Source organism: Clytia hemisphaerica, unplaced genomic scaffold, assembly GCF_902728285.1.
Source record: "Clytia hemisphaerica strain Z4C2 unplaced genomic scaffold, Clytia hemisphaerica genome assembly, whole genome shotgun sequence".
In the NCBI taxonomy this organism is placed as follows: Eukaryota; Metazoa; Cnidaria; class Hydrozoa; order Leptothecata; family Clytiidae; genus Clytia; species Clytia hemisphaerica.
This window is the reverse complement of record NW_027103495.1, coordinates 59,735-85,147: the sequence shown is the minus strand read 5'-3', so window position 1 is coordinate 85,147 and position 25,413 is coordinate 59,735. Positions and strand designations below refer to the sequence as shown.

General features: G+C 33.4%; 1 protein-coding gene across 2 annotated transcripts in view; it reads left to right on the top strand.

Annotated features, from left to right (window-relative positions):
- LOC136798680 (cyclic nucleotide-binding domain-containing protein 2-like) overlaps positions 1–25,413 on the top strand; it is a 41,366-nt gene that overhangs the window by 863 nt on the left and 15,090 nt on the right. The window contains exons 1-5 of one of the 2 annotated variants that reach the window (XM_067055330.1): positions 8,271–8,334; positions 9,104–9,634; positions 10,763–10,963; positions 11,416–11,591; positions 11,981–12,143. In XM_067055330.1, the coding sequence (XP_066911431.1) occupies positions 9,137–9,634; positions 10,763–10,963; positions 11,416–11,591; positions 11,981–12,143 (1,038 nt within the window). In that variant the 5' untranslated portion in view covers positions 8,271–8,334; positions 9,104–9,136. Of the gene's footprint in view, positions 1–8,270; positions 8,335–9,103; positions 9,635–10,762; positions 10,964–11,415; positions 11,592–11,980; positions 12,144–25,413 lie in introns of those variants that run through there. The other variant, XM_067055329.1, reaches the window with a different exon arrangement.

Below are 25,413 nucleotides of genomic sequence, written 5' to 3'. Positions count from 1 at the left end.
AAAGAATCATTTAATGTCTCAAGGGATATAATCACCATGGTAATTGTTTGAATACGAGGCAAGTGATGTTCATGACGTAATTTATGAAAAGGTCTACCCTACCTTCAAAATAATCATTGATTCAATGGATACTCTTCAGTCATTTTCAAATATACGTTCTCTTTCACAATTCTCACATACACAGTATTTAGCCAATATTCCTTTTGGTCAAAAAAGGGGCAAGAAATATCGCCCACGTCAAGAGAATCCTTCTAAGAGTATTGTAGTTACTTGAAAGGAGTTCGCGGAATTTTACATATCTTAAGTGATAAAATACTAAATGATTCGAAGGTAGATTAGTCTTTCAAAGAATTTGTTTGACATTAAAACTACAGTACAGTTGAGAAAAAGTTCACGAAATTATACCTTTTAAGGCCTTTTAACACATTTTCTTTACTCGAACTAGAAATATAGCGTTATTCAATTTATTAATATGATTTTATTACATCAAACTTTTCCAGAAATAAAATATCTAAACACCGCTAAAAAGTACTGCTTCCATAAGAGAACCAATTTTCCAGAAACTCCGATTTCCGAAAGGTGGCGAATTTTAAATAACAGGTCAGGATATAAGTCTCAAGATTTAGAGATAATTATGACTTCTTTTAAGAGTAATGACAAACCTTAACGTGTGGATGTAGTCTAAAAAAAGATCATTGGCCTTCCCTCTGCCTTCTCTACCTCTTTTTATCTCCTGTTGGAAAAGTGCCAATACACTATTTTATAACACAATTTAATAGAACAAATGGCCCAAAATAATCGACAAAATAAGAATAATTTAAGATCAAGGCTGGCCCTGGAATTGCCAAAATCCAAGTAATCTCAAGGTCAAAGTATTAAAAATCGTGTTTACTATAAAGTCTAAAATATCACAACTTTGTCTTAAAAATAACAATATAAAAAACAATACAATGTTTAAAGTACCAAAAAGTAAAGAACAGTAGAGCTGCAACAAAAAAATACTGGTTCTTTGTTTTTGGCTAGATAATACCCACCCCCGCTGCATCTCCCATCCACACGTTAGTAGTCCCACATTAGTCACGCTTATGAGAATAATAAAGAATAGACTCCTCTTCTTCTAACTTGAAAACCTAAATAAAACGTTCTCTATACATCTAGACTCCCATTGTAGCATATTAAACTTTTTTTTGTCTCTCTAATCAATAAAGTTGGCAATCTATTACAGTATATTTCTCCATTTAAGGACACGTTAAACCTGGTTTTTTTCTTCTGCGACAGTATTTTTGTCACGTTTAGAAACATATGTTTAAAAAACACGGTTCTGATTTACTTTTCTCCCTCTTATTTTACCTCCTCCACTCACTAACTCTCTTCTTTTTCTCTTTAATTCAGTTAGCTTGCAATGCAAACTATTTTTCCAGATTTTCTTTTCAACTAATATTTCATTATCATCTTTCTTTTTTCTCGTTCTTCTTTTTTTATCAATTACTTTTTTACATTATCTCAAAAAGAAAATATTGCGGTTCAATTTTTTTTTATAAGAAGTATTATAAGGATTCTAATTCTAGTCCCTGAGTACAATTCTAACGATGAGGGTGCTTAAGACCTATGGTTGTTAGATTGTGGATATTTTTGGAGAGAGAAAAAGGTCCATTAGACGCATTAGAGATAGATAGATACACCAATGGGTTCTTCCAGAAAAAAATTGGATATGGGGGGTGGAGGATATGACATTTATTGGAAATTTTCCCTCCCCCCCCCCCCCAAAAAAAAAAATATATTGCGATATTTGACCCCCTGGACAATATATCTAATATATCCTCCACCTCCCATGTACGAATTTTTAATGGAAAAGTCCAGTACACTCTTTTCAGAAAAGAACATGTTGTACAGCTCAATGACAAAGCCTGATTTTCCTGAATTTCTAGTTTTGAGGGCAATGAAAGCCCCATAAAGTAAGAACAGTTGAGTGTGAACAAAGAATTACAAGTTCTAATAAAAAGAGGGTAGTGCTTTTTCTGAAACTGAGCATGAACCGGGAAAGCAACCAAAAATATCTAAAAAGAAGCATTTTCGGCATTATTTAGAATCAAAATGTTTACTGATAGTGTTTTAATACCTATTTAAGAGATTTTGGACATAAAATGAGAAAAAAAGCCAAAATTTTAGAAGTTGCTAGGCATTATTTTGGCTCAAAATCCATAAGCGACTTTTTTACCGAAAGCCAGAAAATCCTTTGCAACTCCAGCCCCGAGCCGAAAATTTGGGTTGCTTATAACAAAAAATGTGTAATTGATTTCATATTATATCTAACTTCGATTCCATACCATCTACCTTCAACTTTTACTTGTATAAGTTTTTGTATTTAAGCTTAAGTAACTTACCATACACACATGTTCTCAAAAACTCCTCGTGCGTTTGGAAAATGTCAGAAATCTAAATGTCAAACTTGAAAGCTAATTCATCATATAAACTATACAACACGTACCAACGCATTCAAAAAGCAAAACAGAAAAAATGGCCTAATTCAAACCCTCGACTCCTTTAACAATATGATGTATATACATCTTTAAAAAAAATTAGCTTTCGACCACCTCTATTTCTAATCTCCTTGACAACAAGTCTATGATCCGGATTTCTTGTTAATTGTCAGCTCTTGTTAATCGCTAGCTATTGTTCATTTGTTGTATGTAAAGCTATAATGAGGTAATTTATTTTTTTGTTAATGAGGTACATCATGTATACAATTATTTTTGTTGATTACCTTGTTTTTATTACGTACCTTATTGTTTTATTAGCCTGCATATCCAACAAAGGCTCATACTCTTCTTTGCTTCAAGTGGAAACCACTTTCAAGAGAACCAGTCTTTTTACGTTGACATGGTTTCCATATTGCAGCAAAAAGAGTGAAGTTTTAAGCGAATGGACGTACCTATTTGTTATATTAGCCTGCATATCTAAGGTGCATTCTCTTCTTTACTGCAAGTAGAAACCACTCTTATAGATGCTGACATGGTTTCCACAAAGTAGCTAAAAAAAGTGCGCGCTAATAGAAAATTGACTATTGATTTCCAATCCCGAAGGGCTAGACTCGAGACTCATGGATGGGAAATCCCATCCAGAACACCCGCTCGTGGTTTTTACATAAACGCCGGATGGAAAGCAAAGTCTATCACCAGATTTCAAAGAATGCAGTCATCAAAAACAAAGGAACCGCTAGATACAATTAGTCGTCATGATTGCGGCGCGTTCTAGGCGCGTTCTGGATGGAAAATAAGTAGCTTCACTTTTTCTTGCCTGGGAAAGGTTAGAGATTCTCCTTTAGCCCTTCGGGCTTTAAACTCAATGAAATTAATTGACTTCAGTATTATTTTGTAAATCCTAAATATTATTTTTGCTAGATTTGAATATATCCCCTTACTTTAAACACACCTTTAAATGTCATTTTTGGTACAGGAATGGTAATGTTGAATCTCCTGTTAACTGATTTCCCGGGTTTATAAACTAAAAAAACAAATAAAACAAGTATTGCGAGAGTATGTTTTGAAATCATGCATAATTTTTGGAGCCACCCAGCTGGCACACAACGTTGTTTCAACGTTAATCTAATGTTCATAACGTCCATATAACGTTAAATGAACGTTGAAACAACGTTGTGTGCCAGCTGGGCATCTCTCAATATCGAACTTTTGCGTTGTTAACTGAAGTCCAGATCCTCTTTAAGTGTGCAAGGGAACAAATTCTAAATATTTTGAATATAATCGGAATTTTGAAGTAATCATAAAGCTGTCTATCGAAATGAGTTTCTATTATTTTTATGAGATTTGTCAAAATGAAATTCTATTTTTTCTCTTTTAAAATTTTCTTTTCTTTGAACATTATTCTCTTGTGGTAACCCTATGTGCGGAAAAAAATACTCCTCTGATGATGGACTCTAAATTAAAGAGAATTGATTAATTAGATCTTTATCATGAAATGTATTGAACAAACAAAATGCCGTGGCGAAGTAATATCACTGTAAAGATCGGATTTTCGTATTTGGGGAAATTCCCTTTTATTATATAGGGAGAATGAGCATTTCTCGCGATTGCCTCGGTAATTTTTCTGATTTTTTGCACAATGATGTAAAATGGTAATATTTAAAATCTGATGGAGCCCCGATTTCCAAAAAAATAATTTTCTGGGTAAATTTAGGGCAAAAAGGGCCTTAAAATGTTTTTTTTTTTACTTTGCTGTGTGAATTTTTTTCACAGTGATGCAAAATGGTAATCCTTAAAATGTACATTTTCATCTTTATTCAGCATGTTTCCGACTACCTTTATCAGGTAGGTTCATTCAGCATGTTGCTTGTTTCTTTTGAGAATCAATTATTCGATTAAACTTTGGTGTTTTGCTCTGACTTAATTCAAGTTCCTTGCTTAATTGTGATATGATAATATACGAGTTGCGAGTTACGAGTTATGAGTTACGAGTTGCATTTAGAACCACGAGTTGCGAGTTACTTTTTACGAGTTACGAGTTACGAGTTGCATTTTAACAAAATAAAATCGCGAGTTACGAGTTACGAGTTGCATTTAAACTCACAAAATTCGCGAGTTGCAAATTGAAAATGCGAGTTGCAAATTAAAAGTGCGAGTTGCAAATTATAAGTGCGAGTTTCAAATTAAAAGTGCGAGTTGCATCTTAAAAGTGCGTGTTACAAATCGAAAAGTCAGTAAGAGTGAAAATTTCTATTGATAAAAGGAATGATATTTTTTAAGGGGGGTGTTTCATGGTTGGCGGAGGAGCGGAATCGGCCCTTTTTTCGGACGGAGTGGCGGAATTTGGCGAAAATTTAGACGGAATTACGGAAATTGGGTTCTCTGACGGAGACGGAAAATTAGACAATTTTAGTGCGGAAAAACGGAATTTAGCAAAAAAATTTGCGGAATTTCGGAATTGGTAAAAGATATTCAAAATTTGCGGAATTTTCGACAAAAATATTGAATTTCAAAGGAATTTTCGGTGACGGAATTTTGGTTTAATTTAAGACGGTTTGACGGAAATTGGAGAAAAAATTGGCGGAATTGCGGAATCGGGTACCCCCTGAACCCCCCCCTTTTAAATGATTAAATGATTATTGCTGCTCACTATTATACATAAGAAGAGCAAATATTTGGTGGAGAAAGAAAAAAAATGTACATAAAGTATTTACATTACATGAGTGTAAAGAACTGTAGAGAAAAGTGCTCCCGGGCGGGGGTATGTAATAGGTTTGGATGCGTTGTTACTAAAAAGGTTAACACGGGGTAATAGGGAGTAACAAGGTAACATGCTGAGAATGATGGCTGTAAGGGGTTGTTTCACCTACAGTAATTATAAGATCACATGCAAAACGTGTACAATCATGGTCGTAATATTTTAGAAAAAAGGGAAATCCCCACGAATTTTCAAAACTAAAAATGATTTGGAAGTGCTCTAAGTTAGGTTGGAAGGATAGAGTTTTAACTCTGAGTTTTAACGCTAGATTTAAGACTTTAGGATCTGAGGATCCAAAAGTTCAAAAATGGTCCAATACAGCTCAGAATATAGCCTGGAAATCTATAAACCCGTGCCAAATTGAAATATCCGATTAAATTTAAGAGATGGCCCAAAATCTCTATAATAATAATTGATTAGAATTGTATCTATAAAACTGCCCTTCCCAAAGCCTCTTGACAATATTTATCTATTTATATCAAAGGCATCCCATTCATCTGTACAATTAAAATATTTGGTGTAATAAAGCTTGCAGGTATCACACTTAAGTAGCCTGTCAATAATTTTGTCAAAAAGTGTCACTTAGTCTTGAAAATGACAGGTAACGTCCACGTTATTAAAAGCAACATTAAAGATAATTCTCGATACACGTTTTTTTTTATAAGAACAAACTATATAAGAACATAAGGCTTCGAGGCCCAAAAATTTAAGAACATTTTAAGAACATTCTAAGGCTTTTGGAGACTTAAAAACATGCACTTAAGAACATTTTTAGGCTTCAAATCCAAAAAACTAAGAACATCCGAAGGCTTCGAAAATTTTTGACGTTCTTATAAAAAAAACGTGTAGGAAGAAACACGCGCATTTCCTTTCAAAACTAAAGTTATGTAATGCTCTGTTTTGTTTTTATACGAAAATGAGCGAAAAATGTGTGATTTGAGCATAGATTTGAGTGGTTTCACAACTTTAATCACAAAACGTATCCATGCTTTGCCTTGGGTTTAGCTTTTTTTGTGCTGTTATTATTTAAGATAACAATCTCAGACTTGATTTTAATTTGCAACTCGAACTTTTAATTTGCAGCTCGCACTTTTGATATGCAACTCGCACTTAATATGCAACTCGCACCTTCAATTTGCAACACGCACTTTTAATTTGCAACTCGCGAATTTTGTGTGTCAAGATGCAACTCGTAACTCGCAACTCGCGATTTTATTTTGTTAAAATGCAACTCGTAACTCGTAACTCGTAAAAAGTAACTCGTAACTCGTGGTTCTAAATGCAACTCGTAACTCGTAACTTGTAACTCGTAACTCGCATATGAAAAATCCTCGCTTAATTTATGAGACTCCGGGTTCAAATGAATTTCAAATTTCATCCTTTAACCCTATTCATACTAGGCTTTTAGGGGCGGTTCAGAACTAGGGGGGGGGGGCTTTTCCTGTACCACCCCTTAACTTTTGATCTAGTGGGTCTTTTTGGATGAAATTTGGCACACAAGATCCTTGTGACGTAAGGTAACTTTCGACAAAAAATTTCTTTGATGACGTCACTCATCATGCCCAAAGTGAGCAAAAACCGAAAATTTCCTTTGTTCTTATAAATAGCTATTATATTCTAACAAAGGCTTTAGAAAAAAGTTGCCTGAGTTTAAAATGCTTATTTTATCCTAAATATTCAATAAATTACGGTTTAAACGATATATTTGACAATGAAAATAAATTTGTATTGGAAAAGTGTCAATTTTTGTGACATCTTACTGTCAGAAATGTCATCATGTTCAAGGTGTGAAAATATTTAGGTGTCAAATTTTTTTTTATTTTGAAGCTAAATAAAAGTTAGGAATTTACAGAAAATTTCACGGCAAAAGCTCTATTATTTCAGGAGCTATTAGCAATAGTTTGACCTCCGAACAGAAAGAGCCCCCCCTAGTACGAATAGGGTTAAGGAAATATTCTTCCAAAAATTTGCCACTTTCTTACACCACATCACTTTTAGCGGACTACATATATTGGCACTTTCCGGAATGAAAGAATTTAGAATTGACGCATACTTTATAAATAATTGCCAAAAATTAACACTATTATTAAAAAGGTTGTCTTCCAATATATTTTATTTTGTTTTCCTCATCAAAATATTAGCTCTTTTTTTTTGCTCTTTCCATTGTTTTTGCGTTCATTCAAAAATCAGAACTATTTGACTGGGAACGTTGTACTGTATTTTAGACAGTGTTGTTTATCTTTTCATGTTGATTTGGTTTTGTGGAATCTTAGTCTTGGAACAATGAACCTATTTGTCGTACATGTTTGTTTTTTTTTGGTTTTGTGGAATCTTAGTCTTGAAACAATGAACCTATTTGGCGTACATGTTTTTTTTTTTTTGGTTTTGTGGAATCTTAGTCTTGAAACAATGAACCTATTTGGCGTACATGTTTGTTTTTTTTTGGTTTTGTGGAATCTTAGTCTTGAAACAATGAACCTATTTGTCGTACATGTTTTGTTTTTTTTGGTTTTGTGGAATCTTAGTCTTGAAACAATGAACCTATTTGGCGTACATGTTTTTGTTTTTTTGGTTTTGTGGAATCTTAGTCTTGAAACAATGAACCTATTTGGCGTACATGTTTTTTTTTTCATTTTTTTTTTATAAGCATACAAAAATCCGAAAACAGGCTCAGAGATGCTTAGGTTGAAAGCTTAATAAGGCTGAAAAATGCTTGAGGGGATGCTTAAATCTAAAGCATAAATTTAGGGAAATACTGAAAATCCGTAAAATTCCAGCCAAAAAAAGCCAAAATCAGGAAAAAAACATTTTTCGTAGGCTCAAGTAATGCTTGCCATATGCTTAATTTTTCCTCATATCTGAGCATAGATATGCTTATCAGTGCAATGCTTGTAAAAGAAAAAACATGTATATACACTGACATGACCTAGGAACGAGGATTAAGTTTCTATTTTTCTGCAAAAAATACCTTACATGGATCACAAAATGAAAAAGAATTTCAATGTTAAGATATAAAAGAAATGGCAGCTATCGTTTTTTATATGTTTTGGAAAACTTATGCACGATCTCTTGACTATCTTAATTTTCAAGACCCAAGTAAGAGTTTCAGCATATAAAGTCATTCTTATTAATAATTGTATTTATGGACCACATTTCCTCCTCCTTAATAAAAGGAATATACTTCATAATAAGTCAGTCCCCACCACTAGCTCCATCGGAAAGATTTTTCACAGATTTTTCACTTTTCCAATCTTACTTTTTTGATAAATACCTTTTGAATCTGCTCAAACGACAAGCTTCCCGTTCCCGTTACTTCCAATCCTACCCGATGGAGAAGTCCCGCTGAACATTAAGATTAAGGTGAAACGAAACCTTATTGGGAAAATCTTTCCGATTTGGGCTGATGGCGGGGACTTCAAGTGGCTCTGAACTAAGAATAGAGGGAGAACTGTTTGCTTTTAACGTTTTTTAGTATATGAGAACATAAGGTTTTGATAGTCAAAATGTTAAAAACAAGTTAAGAACATTTTAAGGCTTTGCGGATTCTAGAACACTGAATTTCATAGGAAAATGGACAAAAAAAACTCTAAAAACGGCGAAAATAAGAACATGTTAAGAACACTTTTTTAGGTTTAAAAAGTTAAGAACATCCCAAGGCTTTAAAAATGTTGATGTTCTTATACGAAAACGTGTAGTTGGCAGAATGCATGATTATTTTTGATTGCTTAGTTATGATAATAATTTTAGTAATTACTTAAAATTCATGTCTTTTTAAAAAAGCTTCATTTCCAAAAAATGAAAATCAATTTAATTACAGTGTACCATTGATATCACTAATTTATGACACCTTTCTTTTGTTTTATAGGTTAATTAGACGAAATTTTTTCACACTCAAAACATGGAAAGCGAGAAGAGAGAATCGAGTATAGATACAAACTTAACAACAGACGAGAGTCCTTCGCGACCATTAAAAAGACTAACCAAAAAAGAATCACGTCTCAATCAATTCTTAAAAGATCTTGTTTCGAACGCAGAACAGCACAAATCTAGATCAATATTTCTGCGAACAATTCAAGACAGAAGTTCCATTGTCTATAACAACAAAGACCGAAAAAATATGGCGACGCATGGAAACTCGGTGGTGGATAATATCTTCGATAGCGTACTGAAAGATTCGCTTCATCGACGCATAAGACGCTTAACAGCGGATATTGAAGGTAATATTAAAATCAAAGAATCAAAGGATGGAACTAAGTTACCAGCTATAGTGATGATGGACACCCATGTTAATTTGGAAACTCCGAGAATAGTTCCAAGACCATTTTCACCGGTCGAAAAACAATCAGCGAAGATGTTTTTGAAGAAGATTAAAGCATTCAAGGAGAGAAGGCGAAAGGTTTGTTGAACACGTTTTTTTTCAAAGAACAAACTTTATAAGAACATAAGGTTTCGATGGCCAAAATGTTAAGAACAGAAGTTAAGAACATTTTAAGGCTTTGCAGACTCTAAAACACCGAATTTCTTACGAAAATGGACAAAATATTTCAAAAAATGGCGAAACATTTTTAGGTTTAAAACTCAAAAATTAAGAACATCCAAAGGCTTCAAAAATTTCGGGTGTTCTTATAAAAAAACGCGTATCATTTATAATCTACTTTTGATTTTTACTAAAACATATTGAATGTGTTTAAGTCTTCGGGCGTTCGTAACCTGTTTGGTTTTAAGCATGAAGATGTTCTTAAAGTATTCTTATTTTTAGCACATTTTGAGTATCTGGCAGGCTACGATTTCCTTAGGGATTGTGCGTGTTTAAGATTCTGTGAGGCTTCGCAATGATCTTGGAACTTTCTTCTCTTTTTTGCCTAGAAAGGTTATGTTCCTTTGTATACTTTGTTCTTGTTTCTTTTTAAACGTGTACACGCCGTTTTATAAGAAATGTACTCTATCAGAATATTCATGATACGAAAGAAGTGGCCGAAATAGATATCACAACCATAGAATTTGCCAACGGAACCTACCTAAAAGAGCATTTGTGCCTATACGTAAATTATCCCCGATGCTCTAGACTCTCAAAAATGACATATTTTTGCTTAAGTGTAGTGTCACACATTGAAGTATAAGCCCGAAGGGCTACATTTGAATCTTTAACTTTCCTCAGGCAAGAAAAAATGAAGCCTTAAAATATACGCCGTCTTTTTGACGACGGATTGAATCTAGCGATTCCTTTGTTTTCGAGTGATGTATTTCTCGAAATTTAGGTGTAAATCTTATTTTCAATCTGTCATTTGTGTAAAAACCAGACGGACCGCGTTAGGCCGCGCAACTTTGGTAGGATTTTTTAGGCTTCAAATCCTACCAAGAAGATTCGATTCTAGCCCTGTGGGCTTATACTTCATTGGTATCATATTTCAAACTAGGTTGCATTTGGATCCTAACCAGGAATACTGTAGAGAACATTTTGGAATTAATTTTCTCCATAAATAGGTAAGAATATCCATGATGAAATGACTTCCTTTTTTCATAGAATTGTTCCATCGTTTTACTTGGCAAAATGGCGCTTTACTCTAAACGACTTTTGACAAGTATGGCATCCTTTTCATATGACAACACACCAAAAACAACTGTCATGGAAGCCTGGGAACTAGCTAACTCATCCAATGAAGAGTCATATTTGTCTAATACTCTGATACCGTTCAATCGAGAGGACTTCACAAAAAATGCCGAGGTAAGCATTACATTACATCAAGTTTTCAGATGATTGGTTGAAATGATTCTACATCTAAACCATTTTTGAAAACCACTTTTAAACACATTTTTTCTCTAAAACTTTTAAAGCGTTGGGATGTTCTCAAAATGTTATTTTCATTTTTTTTGCCAATTTTTGTGTGGTTTTTGTGTTTTAGAGTCCACAAAGCCTTCAAATATTCTTGACTGTTTCTTGATATTTCAGTCATTATGTCCTTATTACCCGAATTAGTTTGTTCTTGTAACAAACGTGTAGGGCACTGTAGTGAACATCCTGAGAATTAGGTAAAATTTAGTCATTTTTACTATCTGACAATATAGTACCTCCCTTTAAAACGCTCGCTAGTGTTATTGTCTGTTTTAGTTGCTTTGGCCTACTTAAAAGACATTGATCCCGATACTTTGCAGAACAAATGTTTTTCCCTTTTTAAGCATGTTGGATGTGAAGTTCCAACCTGGGCCAAAGAAGTATTACGAAGAGAGGGCCCATCACGAACTGTGAATGATGTGTACGGTCTACTACGTATGTTATCCATATTGAAAAAATTTAATGAGAAATTCACGTATTCTGTACGAGCAGTCATGTGCCGCATGTTCACTTATTCAAAGTAGGTACTCTTTCGCTCACTAACATTTTTTGCTTCAACTTCAGTTAAGCTAGAAGGTCTATCGGCCTGTCTGCCCATCCCAATTATTCAAAAATTGGAAAGATCTTATCTTTGCCTCATACATGGGTGCGTGTCTTTGAAAGTAGACTCGCAATGAATTTGTTATGCCACGACCGTAGTGCAGTGGTAGAGCATCCGGCTACGGTGCGCAAGTACAAAAGATACTTGATGCCTCGACCTTCCATACTTTTGGGGTAGAAAGCTATCAAAGAAGGAACCTTTGGGTAGCTTCCGACTGCGGTTGTATACCAACTACTCACTTTACTTCCTTATGCCTCAAGAAGAGTGTATTGACGGATTTTTTCATTGAAAGTAAACTTATTCTTTAGAGTTCCGCGTAAAAGGATTGTGCTACGTGAAGGACATATTGGGCATGATTTTTATTTGATATACACTGGATCTGTGTTTGTTAACAAGCAGGTGTTCAATAAATTCACTCAAAAGAACGAATGGAAAACGGTGAATGTTCTCAGGCGTGGAGACAGCTTCGGGGTAAGATATGCTTTGTTTGTGATAATGTTCTTCTAATAAGGTATAGTCAAATTCTTGGTGTGAATCATCACGTTTCCCAGGCAATACACCTTTTCAACCGTGTCGCGCTGGCCTTTTTTTGTCCGCTCTATCCCACTAAAACCGTCCCAATCCTTTTTTGACGCATTTTCTATGAGTGGGACGGTTTTATTGGGATAAAGCGGACAAAAAAATGCCTGCGCGGCAATTGGTGGCTACGGTCGAAAAGGCGTTTTAAAGTAATGCTACAGTTTCAAATTACAGAAAGATTCGAATTATAGAGAGTATTTTACTAAGGTTTTCCCTTGACGGGAACCCAGACTTATTTCGAATTATAGAGAGATTCGAATAATAGAGAAGTGTAAATTAACGAGAATCTACTGTATAAGATTTACTCCGAAATTTCCAACAGCGGATTTACTTCATATTTACGTGGCAAACGTTTCAAAATGTCTGATGGGTTAAATGTTACTTTTAATGTAGTTTGTGTGAAAACCAACCTGTATCGAGATCGATCTAACTCAGGGAAAAAGCCGCTTCAAATCTTACCTGTCTATACCTCAGTGATATTCTTTTCCTTTTCAAATTAAATTCAAATTAACAAGGGGGCGTTTCTAAGACACATTTAACGAAGAATTATAAAAAACGTTTACATAAAATTTAAGATGATCTTTTTAATATAGTTAACTCGGACATAATCTTTGGAAATTTAATTTTTTGAGAAAATAATTTCATAAATTTTTTCTTTAAACCCTTTAACTGCCGTTCGTATTTTTTAAGGTTCGACCTATTTGCCACGGGAAAAAAAGTAGGTTCGACCTATTTGCCAGATGTCGGCATATGCCGACATGGGCAAAAGGTAGCGATTTCGACTTTATTTTCTGAATAATATATGAAGTATCAGCCAAGGACTATAATTTTGAGTTGGATATTGTTGAATAGGTATTTTTCAACATAAAAAAGCTTTTAACTATTATCTTTTTTCATTTTAAACCATCTAATACAAAATCTTTGTAGAAGTGTTAATTTTGCGGCAAAGGAATGGAAAGTGCCCATGTCGGCAGTTAAAGGGTTAAAACTTAATGCGGTAAACTTAATCTGGTAAAAGAAAACTTTCCCGAAAAGTTTAATCCCGGGACATTGTTATTCCCCTACCTAGTGTTGAACAAATATAAATTTGGAAAAGAAATTTTGAAAAATCGACATTTTTGTTTACATTACAATGCAAGACTTTTTAAGAGGATTATGAACCTGGACGTGTATTTCAGCCACATCAAGTAATGAAACGTTCGGCTCTAACAACTCAGCGTCCGCATCTCTAATTTCGATTTTCTTCAGTCCGTTAGCTTTCCTTATTTTCTTTATCACATCCTTCAATTTAGAATGTTCCTCAAGAATTTCATAATCAGTGGAATGTTCGATAGGAAATTCGACAAATGTAACGTGTATACGTAGGACAGGCTTCATCCATATTATCGGGTAAAGCTCTAAACCACAATCTTCGATTAATTTCGAATCATCTTTAAGTTCTTCTTTACCATCAGCATCACTAGATATCTTTACATATTGTAATGGTATACCATTTCTCTCAGCAATCTTCACTTTGACTTCACCAATTGTGTTTGAATTTAAGACTTCAACGCCAAACTCATTCGAGTATCTCTCGTACGCCCTTCTTACTCTCACCGTAAAAGGTCTATTAACGACGACTAAATTTAAAGGAAAGTCATCCAAAGGACCATTGGTCATTAAACTCAACAATGATTGGTTCTCCCTAATTTCTTCACCTTTGAATAATAAAATCTGATCATTACGGCGTACTTTGTATTGAATTTCAATGTATTGTCTTATGCTCCGGATGGAGTGGTACTCCATGACATTCATATAATCAATCTTTGAAAGAAATCTTAACTTGAAGATTAAGGTTGTTGAAATGTCGTTTTCTCTTAACCAACTTTCAGCTTCGGGTGGCACATCTCCTGTTATTGCAAAATACAAGGAGTGAGAAGATATTCGTCCATCATGCTCTAATATTTTATCATTGTGAAATAATACTTGGTTATTTATGGGAATGTTGAATTTTAAGGCAATGATCGACTTAATTGTACTTGATCTTTGCATCGTTAAGATCTTAATTTGTGTCTTAGAGCCGACCACTGGAAGCTCCAAATCATCAAGAGTCTCAAAATTGAATTTATTAAAGTAGTTCCTTTCATTGCAACGAATAACCAAGATGAAGTTCATAACAGTTTCACTAACTTTGCTATTAAATTGTAAAGTTTCCACTGGTTTTGTCAAGAGACAACGGATATAACCACCGTTGTCTCGTTCACCATCGAATTGATGTTGATAGAGAATCAAATTGTCAGGATGAATATCAATTTTTTCTTGAATCTTGTCCTTAATATCTAACAATGTTGGAAATAGATCAAAGGTGAAGGTAAAAACTCTTGTTTGATGGTAATTGAATATAAAAACCCTCATTGGTCGACTCGCGCACCAAGTCTTTAAAGGAGATTGTACAGTTTCTATTTGTTGCTCCATATCGTTCTTGGTCAGAAGGTTTACATGAAGGGAACTGGTAATTACACCACCTGTTACCACACTACACCCACTGCGGTATGATATGATTGTTATGTTTTTAATACTTATTCCTGAAAGTAATATATATCAAAGCATGTTACAAGGGCACTCAAAAAACCTTGATGAAAGATAAAATCTGTGGAATAAGAATGGCCAAAAACGGGCAGAATGGACCCACTTTTTGATCTAAGAAAGATATAAAAGATCTAAAAATATATTTGAAATTAGCAAAGTTCAAACTTTTAAAAAAGTATAAATTTTTGGTCAAGTAGAAAACATCTTCATCTTTTTCATCGTCATTTTCGAAATTTTGAAAGATTTTGAAGTTTAAAAATCAGCCGCTCAGTAAAAGTCCTTTTGTTCGAGGAATGTTTTTTTATTCAATGTATTTTCATGTTTTCAAAACCTTTTTCTAATCTTGTCACACTTGACTTGTTTTTACTACATCAGCATTTATTCATCAGACCAATCAAAACAAAACCTTTAGAAGATGAAAATCGATTTACTTTTTGATCAAAAGTGAGCAAAAAACTCATTTCTCAAACGCAAGATTAAGTAAGAAACAATGGAAAGAAACAAAAGTATGGCGCGACAAAAGGGTTTTTAATACCAACTTTTCTTTTCGATACCAACTTTTTTTTCGACACCAATTTCTTTTTAATATCAACTTTTTTTTTCGATACCAACTTTTTTTTTTCGATACCAACTTTTTTTAATATTAACTTTTTTTTCGATATCAACTTTTTTTTGTCTCGATTACCTTAAAGGAAGAAATTTTGGCGGAAAGAAAATTTGGCGGATTTGGCGGATTTGGCTGAAATCCGCCAAATAAGTTCCCGCCAAAATTTCTTTTTTCCGCCATCCTCCAAATTAAATTCCCGCCAAATTAAACATTTTGAAAATATGATCTCTTTTAAGGTATTTTTGCTATTTTTTCGCTGTTTTGACGCCATCTTAAGGTAAATTTTTTTAAGCGACCGCCAAATTAAATTCCCGCCAAATTTAGTTTTTTCGTCCATCCGCCAAATTAAATTCCCTCTGGAAAAACTTTTTCGGCCATCCGCCAAATTAAATTCCCGCCAAAATTTCTTCCTTTAAGGTACTCGATTTCATTATTTTGCAACGTAGACAGAGTCTTATAACATGAAAATAGGGTTATTTTAAAAAGCATGGTACCCCAATTGGTGCACCAATTGGGGTACTTATTGGGATACTACTTTCCGCCCTTAATTTGGTTAAATTACACTTAATTTCATTTAAAAATTATAATATGGTGCTAAAACCGTTTCATTGATGGTTTAATAAAGTTTGATTTAAGATTGTCACAAAACTTTTGTCACAGTTGCCGTTCTCCGACAGGTAGTGAAAGTCTACTGCTTTTTAATTAAATCAGCCGCCACCTTGCTTTTTTCATTTCCTACTTCAAAAATTTACAGACCAGAATAGGTAAGACCAGAATAAATTCAGTAACCAAAGAAAACAGTATTCCAATCAAGTAACCAACATCATATTATAGCTTAAAATCAGGAGAATTGTAAGGTGCTGGCTGGTAACATCTTATTATTATCTCTTCTTTTTACATGTCAGAATGCTGACAAAAAAAGGCACTTTCTTGCAAAAATATTTACAAAAAATTGAAATCTAATAATCGTAAGTCAAATTCCTCCAAAAAGATTTATTATACTGAAGGTGATGCTCATTGTACAAAATGATACAAATTAACAGTCATTTTAGCCTTGGAAAATTTGTAAAGATAGCTTTTAGAGCAAGAAAAGCAATGACATTTTCTTTTGTCATTTTTATCACTAAACTGACACTTTCTACCAAAAATTTTGATGACATCATAAAATGCAATAGTTCTAAGGTTACTTTGATTAAGAATTACATTTATACTCAATATGATGCAGGAAATATAATTGGATATGAATTGACATTAGGAAGTAGTCCTTGATTCTCTCAAACACGTGTTTTAAAGCAAACAAGCATAATACTAGCAAGTAGCTGTCGCTATGAATGCCCCGCCGATAGCAGATATTAGCCCAGAGGAACTTAGCCATGAAGAGAGCAAGGGAATCATAATCAGACTATAAATTGGTGAAACGAGTCTTCGTAAAAAGTGCTCAATGTTACTAGAGCTGTTTAAAGTTAAGAAACACGAGCAGATGCGGTTAAAATTTCATCAATAAGATCCATACTTAACGAAAGTGTCAATCTACACTTTCTGATGCAAAGTGACCTAAATTAAAACCATTACAGGTTTTGCAACATGTTAAGAACTAGAATGATATCAAAGTTGATTTTCTTCAATCACCAGATAAAAATCGCTTTTGAAAACCCAAACATAAGAATGTGTACTGTGAAACTGAAAGTGCTTCCCTCCCATAAAGAATACATAATGCAGATTAAAGGTGAATTCCAAAATGAAATTGAATACAATTTCAGTCATTTGATTTGAAATTTAGAAAGTAAGTAACTTTGGACTGGTGGCATACTGTAGATATAATTTATTTGTATCAAAGGTTACTGAAAATTATCTGAAAAACTTTAACAATGTTTATACGTGTTTCTGCAAAAATTGTTCAGTTAGCTTGAATAAAGTTTCTTCGTGGTTACTAAAGATATAAATTTGATAGTTGCTCTCAAATTTGGCAGTTGAATCAGATACTTTTAATAAAGGTATTAATTTTCAGGGATTAAATTTCCCGGATTTCACAGTCTTTGTTCTTATTTACAAAAAACCATAAAATAAAATCCTAAGAAAATCTTAAAAGAGGCCTTCAGCGAAAATTAGTCACCATGAAAATATTAAAACATCACTTAATCCGCCACTGTACACGGAGATTCTTTAACGAAATGACTGTTAAATACATAAAAATACCAAAACTTATTTTATCACTTTTTGAAAATAACTTAACGTGGGAAAACACGAAAATAAGTTCTTACAAAAAGCTTAAATTTTGTGGATAGTGGATGCCCAACCGTGAGTATAAATTAACGGTAGAATAAATTAATATGTGGAATAAATCAATGTGAATGGCTGAAGAATTGCCAAATTTAAATAATACGAATTAGGGCCTAATTAATTAATCCTGCATCAATTAATCCTGGCATTAATTAATCCTGCATTAATTTATCCTTGCATAAATTCATACTCTTAAAGTAATTCCTGCGAAAATTGATCCAATCAAAGTAGTGTTTGTCTCGCTCCCATAAAAATAGATTCATCTTGTCTTCAATCCATATGTTTTGAAAATAAAGGCCAAGGGAATTTCAGATACCGTGTCCCGTTGTAACCACCGTCAACAGGGTTAAAAACTTTTCACTTCACAGGTAGGTACAACATTGTGTTTGTATTTTATTGGACGTCCGGTTCTAAATAGTCAAAAAGTTTGTTCAAAGTACATGATGTTCAAAAAACATCAACATGGTACAGTGTGCAGTGGTGGTATTAGTAGAGAGAGTGTTTGAGTCTGTTCATAATATGTGACAAAACAATTCAAATTGAAATTACTCCAATAGCGTGTGTAATAATAAGCTTTTCTTAGAAGCTTGAAATGTTTTGTCCCAGTCTGGAATTCAGGTAACTAAGGCTGAAAATCTTCGGCGTAAAGAATTATTCACAAAATAGCATCAAATACTCCATAATCCACCGTTTTTCGGCTTTTGTTCCGCTTCTGTTTACATTTTTCTGCTCGCTGCTCCCATGCTCAACCATTTTTTTGCTGTAACACTGTGCTTCAAATGTCCACGAGAATGAATCAGTTCATGTTAGTCATAGTATATTCTCATTGGTATGTCTCACTCACTAAACCTTCTGTTGTCTGTAAGAAACTCAATGTTGGTACCAGTTTTTGGCACGTTTTGGCATGGCACAAGGCTTACTCTTTGAAAAATTACTTTCGGCGCATGCAATATCCATAGAGGGTAACTGGGTTTTGTCTTTCTACCAAAAATTTCAATTTAATTTCATTCAAAATGAAGTCACTATATAGATAGACAATATGAATTAACGGTCAATTTCCCTTTTGTCTATGCCTTTATAATACCAGTAGGGTTTCGGTAGAGCAGTGCATAACACTGTGTGTGTAATACACTGTCATTGAAGATGTCGTCCATTCTGACAATCGTATAAGGTTTGATCCAATATCAGTAGTTTGATAGTTATTCATTCAGTAGTAAACAATTTCCCTCAAGTAAATCCAGTTTTAGTTTTGAGCAACTACGTTAAAAAGATATTAACCAAGCAAAAGTCTTGTGCTGTTTGTTGTTTGTCGTATCAGGGGGGGGGGGGTCGGGGTCAAAAATCCGAAGCACGGAGGCCGTCGTTCAATTCATAGAGGTCGCCGTAGAAATCATCGATGTCGTCGTCTATTACATAGAGGTCGTGAGCGGACTATAGAGGTCGTAGTGGGTCGTAGTGTAAAATTCAACATTTTAAGATCTGGTCTTTGATTTATAACATGGACCCACTACGACCTCTATAGTCCACTCACGACCTCTATGTAATAGACGACGACATCGATGATTTCTACAGCGACCTCTATGAATTTAACGACGGCCTCCGTGCTTCGGATTTTTGACCCCGACCCCCCTGATATTGTCGGTTTGTGAAAGCTTAGCCGTGTGGCAGTGCAGACGGGACTTTCGATTTCTCGCTTTCACAAATGCTCTGTGTAAAATGCACGAAAGTTGTAAAAATATCACGAAAAAATTCGGAAGAAACAACAACATGAACATGAATATTTTTCTGGCGAGCAAGTCCGCTACGTGAAGCAACAAAAGCCCCTGCGGGGCAATTATGTTATAAACACATATTATTATATGTTATTATTTTATCACTCTACATTTATTTTTAAAAGCGTATGTTATTCTTTTTCGCAAGATTTAATCCTGGTCAGTAAATTAAATGGGTACCCCAATAAGTACCCCAATTGGTGCACCAATTGGGTTCCATGCTTTTAAAATAACCCATGAAAATATGACTTTTCTATATTTCCAAAGTTGTGGAAATATCATATTTCATGATATTTCCAACTCTGAAATTCATTGAAACATCATATTTTCAAGATATTTCCACAACTTTGGAAATATCGTGAAATATGGTATTTCCACAAATTTGGAAATATAGAAAAGTCAAATTTCCATATTTACAAAAGTATATGGAAATATCATATTTTCAAGATATTTCCAGGATTGGAAATCTCTTATTCTGCCCAGTGTTTTTTTTACGGACTATGATCTTAAAAAAAGAATTCGAGCACGTACTGAATTTAAAGCCATAAAGGAAGCTCTTACCAGTAATTAAGAAATAAAAAATATAAATACATTTTCTTAATGCTGAAAGTCAAGTAAATCGTTAAAGATATTAAAGCAATATTATGAGTACAAAGAGGCTAAAAAAATAAGAACAATTTAAGAACAATTCAGAAGCTAGAATTGCTGAATCCTAAGCAAAAATTGGGTAAAACTAGTTAAAACAGCGTACTTATGCTGAAATACATTACCTCGGTCTATTTAGCGCCAAAAAATAAAAACATCGAATAAATTTCATCGAAAATTTACTGCTTCGCATAAAAAAGTCATACAAGTGTACAAGAAAGTGCATTTTTTATGAAACCAAAAAAAAAAACAGGAAAAAAGCACAATGAGGTATTTTTTCAGTAATTACTAATTAATTATGAAAGCAATTTAATTGAACTTTAATTGATTGCATCTTAATTGACTTTTTTGGAGTTGAATTTTTACGAAGCAAATGAAACGGTGAGGGTTATATCGTATCCGCGGTCACATATCCGCGGCCTAACTTCGGCCGAGCAAAGAAAAATCTCCAAAATCTTCAGATTTTAGGCATTTTAAACTTCAATTAAAATTACGCCAAAAAATTTGCTCAATCCATTTAAAAGTTCATTTTTAATTGCTGAAAGTCAAAATTTATTACTCCAAAGTTCTAAAGGAAGGCCGATTCCAGCTAAAACGCCTTTCACAGGCGGTGCTATATAATTCAGGTACGATGAAAGACTATATTATTCAGGTACGTTATCGGTTACAAAATAACCCTCTCTACTCCAAATGAATCGGTTTTGATTTAATTTGGATAATTTTTTTCTTTTTTAAAAGAGCCTACTTTCATTGTTTTTAATACTGGAAATGATGATGGTTTTAAGATTAGACCAAACAATTGTTGTGTGTGTATGTCTAATTTCTCTTGTGAATGCAACGCGGTAATTAACACTTTCATGGTTAGAATGAAACAAAAACTCAAAAAACATAATTAACACACACAAATACTTTCTAATTATGATTCAAAAAACATTTCGACAAATATTTTTCAGCATAAGCTTTTCGTTTTATTAAAAAACATCATCAGTGCATATGTATACAAGTAAAACGTTCAAATTAAATTGTTATCAAATTTATAAAAAAGCTAAAAGTAGAGATAATTGCACTAATACTCATGAGAGTATACAAGGTATTCTTGCAAATTTCTCTAGGTAATCCCATGCCTAAAAAGTTGTAAAATTTTCAATTTGATTGTTTAATGAGAGGTTTTTAATTGCTATTATTGAAGCTTCAAGATTCTTTCTCTCTCGGGTATGCTTTGGCGCTGATGAGAGAATTCTCCAAGTAAATGCGTGATCATTGTTACTTTTTAAGTGTTTTGACAGTTTCCCCCAAATATGTCTCACCACAGCTGCATTCACCGAAATGGATTTTACAAGATGGGTGAGGATTTTGACTTTTTACTGTAAACAAACTTTTAGCTTTCTTTGTTTGCCATTTTATCATCTAGAGATATTTGCAAGAATACCTTGTATACTCTTATGAGTATTAGTGCAATTATCTCTACTTTTAGCTTTTTTATAAATTTGATAACAATTTAATTTGAACGTTTTACTTGTATACATATGCACTGATGATGTTTTTTAATAAAACGAAAAGCTTATGCTGAAAAATATTTGTCGAAATGTTTTTTGAATCATAACTTTAATTTTCTGGCTATTTTATTACAACAAGTATTTTCTACTTGTAGTCATGTTGTGAAGTAGGAATTTTTTCCTGGATACCCCAGTAGCGTTTTCAGGGGTGTCGGAAATTTTGTTACGAAGTTATTATCTTTTAATGTTATGTTATTCGTGTTGTGACAAGTCTCTTGTTTCAAGCCTGGTTATGTGTAAACCTTTAGGGCTTATGTTTTGTGTAAACCTCTCCTATACAAAAAGATACCTATATCGTGATATGATAAGATGCGAGTTGCGAGTTACGAGTTACGAGTTGCATTCTAACAAAATAAAATCGCGAGTTGCGAGTTACGAGTTACATTTTAACACGCAATTTCGCGAGTTGCAAATTGAAAGTGCGAGTTGTAAATTAAAAGTGCGAGCTGCAAATTAAAAGTGCGAGTTGCAAATTAAAAGTGCGAGTTGCAAATTAAAAGTGCGAGTTGCAAATTAAAAGTGCGAGTTGCAAATTAAAAGTGCGAGTTGCAAATCGAAAAGTCAGTAAGGGAAGGGTGAAAAACATTTCTATTGATAAAAGAAAATGATCATTGCTGCTCACTATTATACATAAAAAAGAGCAAACATTAGTTTGGTGGAGAAAGAAAAAAATGTACAAAAAGTATGTATTTACATTACAAGAGTGTAAAGTACTGTAGAGAAAAGTGCTCCCGTGCGGGGGTAAGAGGCGTTGTTACTAAAAAGTGTAACACAGGGTAACAGCGGGTAACAAGGTATGTAACAGGCTGAGAATGGTGGCTCTGAAGGGTTGTTTCACCAACAGTAATTATAAGATCACGTGCAAAACGTGTACAATCATTGTCGTAATATTTTAGAAAAAAGAGAAATTCTCGCAAATTTTCAAAACCACAAACGACTTGGAAGTGCTCTAAATTTGGTTGGAAGGGTAGAGTTTTAACGTTAGAATTAAGACTTAGGACCTTAGGATCTGAAGATCCAAAATTGAAATGGCCCAAAATCGACTTTCTCTCCCGAACTCCAAATTCGAAAAACGAGAAAACAAGCTAAATTCTCAATAAATTTTGACCATGATTGTAGAACAGCCCATTTGAAAGCTATTGAAGCTTGAATAGGTTGTCAATTTCTATCCTTTTGTTTTATCAGCATCAAATTTATAAGTGACAAAACCTTTGCTGGAGTTGTTTAAAGAAGCTTTATATTTGACCATCAGATCGTTATTTCATTAAAATAAGTGGTTTTATCAAAATAAGGACAATGGAATATTTAATTAGAATTGTATCTCTAAAACTGCCTTTCCCAGTGTTTGCCTTTTGAAAATATTTATCTATTTATATCAAAGGCATCTCATTCGGTACAATCAAAATATTTGGTGTAATAAAGCTTGCAGGTATCACACTTAAGGGCCTTAAGTAGCTTGTCAATAATTTTATCAAAAAGTGTCACTTTGTCAAGAAAATGAAAGGTAATGTCCACGTTATTAAAAGCAACATTAAAAAATGTTTCTCTTGGAAGAGGCACGCGCATTTCCTTTAAAAACTTAAAGTTATTTAATGCTCTGTTCATACAAAAATGAGCGAAAAGATGTATGATTTGAGTGGTTACACAACTTTGGTCACAAAAAGTAAACAGTTTGGCTGGGTTTTCCATGCTTTGCTTTGGGTTTTAAGCTTTTTTTGTCCTATTATTATTTAAGGGCTCTGACCATAGTGAATTTTTCATAATTGCCGTGTTTAAAATGTTTTTTCTGACTGATGTAACCAACAAAACTATAACATGTTATACATTTTCTGTTACACAAACTATTCCTGAATCTGAAAATTCAAAAATTGCATTGAAAAAATTTGATGAAGAAGAAAATGAAGACTTTTGCGAAGAAGAGTATTTCAACTTTAAAGAGCTTAGTTTCGGCGAAGAAAAAACATTTTGAAAATTTTTTCGCAGTAGATGGTGTATCTTTTACCAAACAATAAAAATTTTTGCGGAAAATTTTTGTAAATGCTTCTTTGTCTCGAAATCTTCAAAATATTGGTTTTTTCATCATTTTTCATCTGGATTTTGCTTAAAAAAACAGTCATAACTTTTGACACATCTTTTTAGAAAAATTTTCCGCAAAATTTAAAAAGTTCAATTCTTTGCGGACAGTGTAAAGAAATTTTGAAACAAAAAAGTTAATTACCCATTAAAACTAAGCACTTTTTGTAAACGAAGGTGATGCAACATATTATTAACATCTTTTTAAAGTTCATAAAGTCATTTTTGCAATTAAATTCTTAATTACTCTTAAGGGATTCGATTAAAAAGCAATTTATAAAAGCAATTCTTTGTTAAAAGTGTTAAGGAACCTGAAATATAACTTTTATGTTCAAATACCAAAATCAATTTTTGGACTATGGTCAGAGCCCTTAAGATAACAGGCTCAGACTATTTTTTAATTTTTTAACTCGCACTTTTAATTTGCAACTCGCACTTTTAGATTTGCAACTCGCACTTTTAATTTGCAACTCGCACTTTCAATTTGCAACTCGCAAATTTTGTGTGTTAAAATGCAACTCATAACTCGCAACTCGCATATGTAAAATCCTCCCTATATCTTCTTGCTCAGAATTTCCTAGCTATTCTACTGATATAACCGCATCATGACCGAATCATAATATGGAAAGCTAGAGTTCGAGAAAATTATAACTTCATCTTGATTTTATTCGATTTCTGACAGTTTTACAAGAATCAATTTAATATCATTGCGTTAAGAATTTCTTTTGCTATACATTCTTAAAAATTGAACTAGTAATCGGCGAAAAAGGAAAAACAAATTTAATTTTTATCGTCGAATCATGTAGAAACCGTCCGATTTGTATGGTGAGCCCTCTTTTCTGGACTTTTGTTTAATGACCTAATATCAACGTTTTTACAATAGAATTTTCAATAGAAGTGATCGTTGAACTTTGAGTTATCAAAAAAGCTGTTTTTCCATCTCTTTACATTCCTCTGGTTAATTGCATCAAGGATTTATTATACACTGGATATACAAGTAACAGATTTTTGCCGATTTCTCGTGTACTAGCTATGTCCGCAGTAATGATATTATTGTTCACTCTCCTTCCCTCATTAAATGATTTTTCGAAGCATTTTTATTGCATTTCTTATCGAAAATCACTCATCCAATTCCCAAAAGAGACTTAAAATTTTCCTGTGAGAGTCACATTTTTCCACTTAACTGCTAATTATAAGTCGTTATGACGTTTAAGCTGTTTAAAAGATGCAAAAGACGTGTTGTGTATAAGAAATTTTATGTTGACACCGGAAATTTTCAAACCTTAACCTCAAAAAAACCACCTTGCCACCACGTGCCTCCAAAGGATTTTCATACCACAGTGGAGCCAAGACACTCAAGTCTTATGTATGTTAATTTCAGCTCTTCTGGGGACAGTCTTGGAAAGATATTTCCAATTGAAAATTTCGTGTCACTATAAGCATTTTGTCTGAATTTCTGGTCTAATGATGTTTTCCTCACATTAAATTTTACAGATGTATCCTGCTCTGTATGCTAGCCCTAATTTCAAACTTTTTTTCTGCAAATGTACAAAAAGAAAGAGCTAAAGAACTTTTTTAAAATAAGACTGATAAACATTTTTTTAAATCAGACATCTTCTAGCCGCCATGACAGTTGTACTTTGCGGACAAAGCTAGAACAT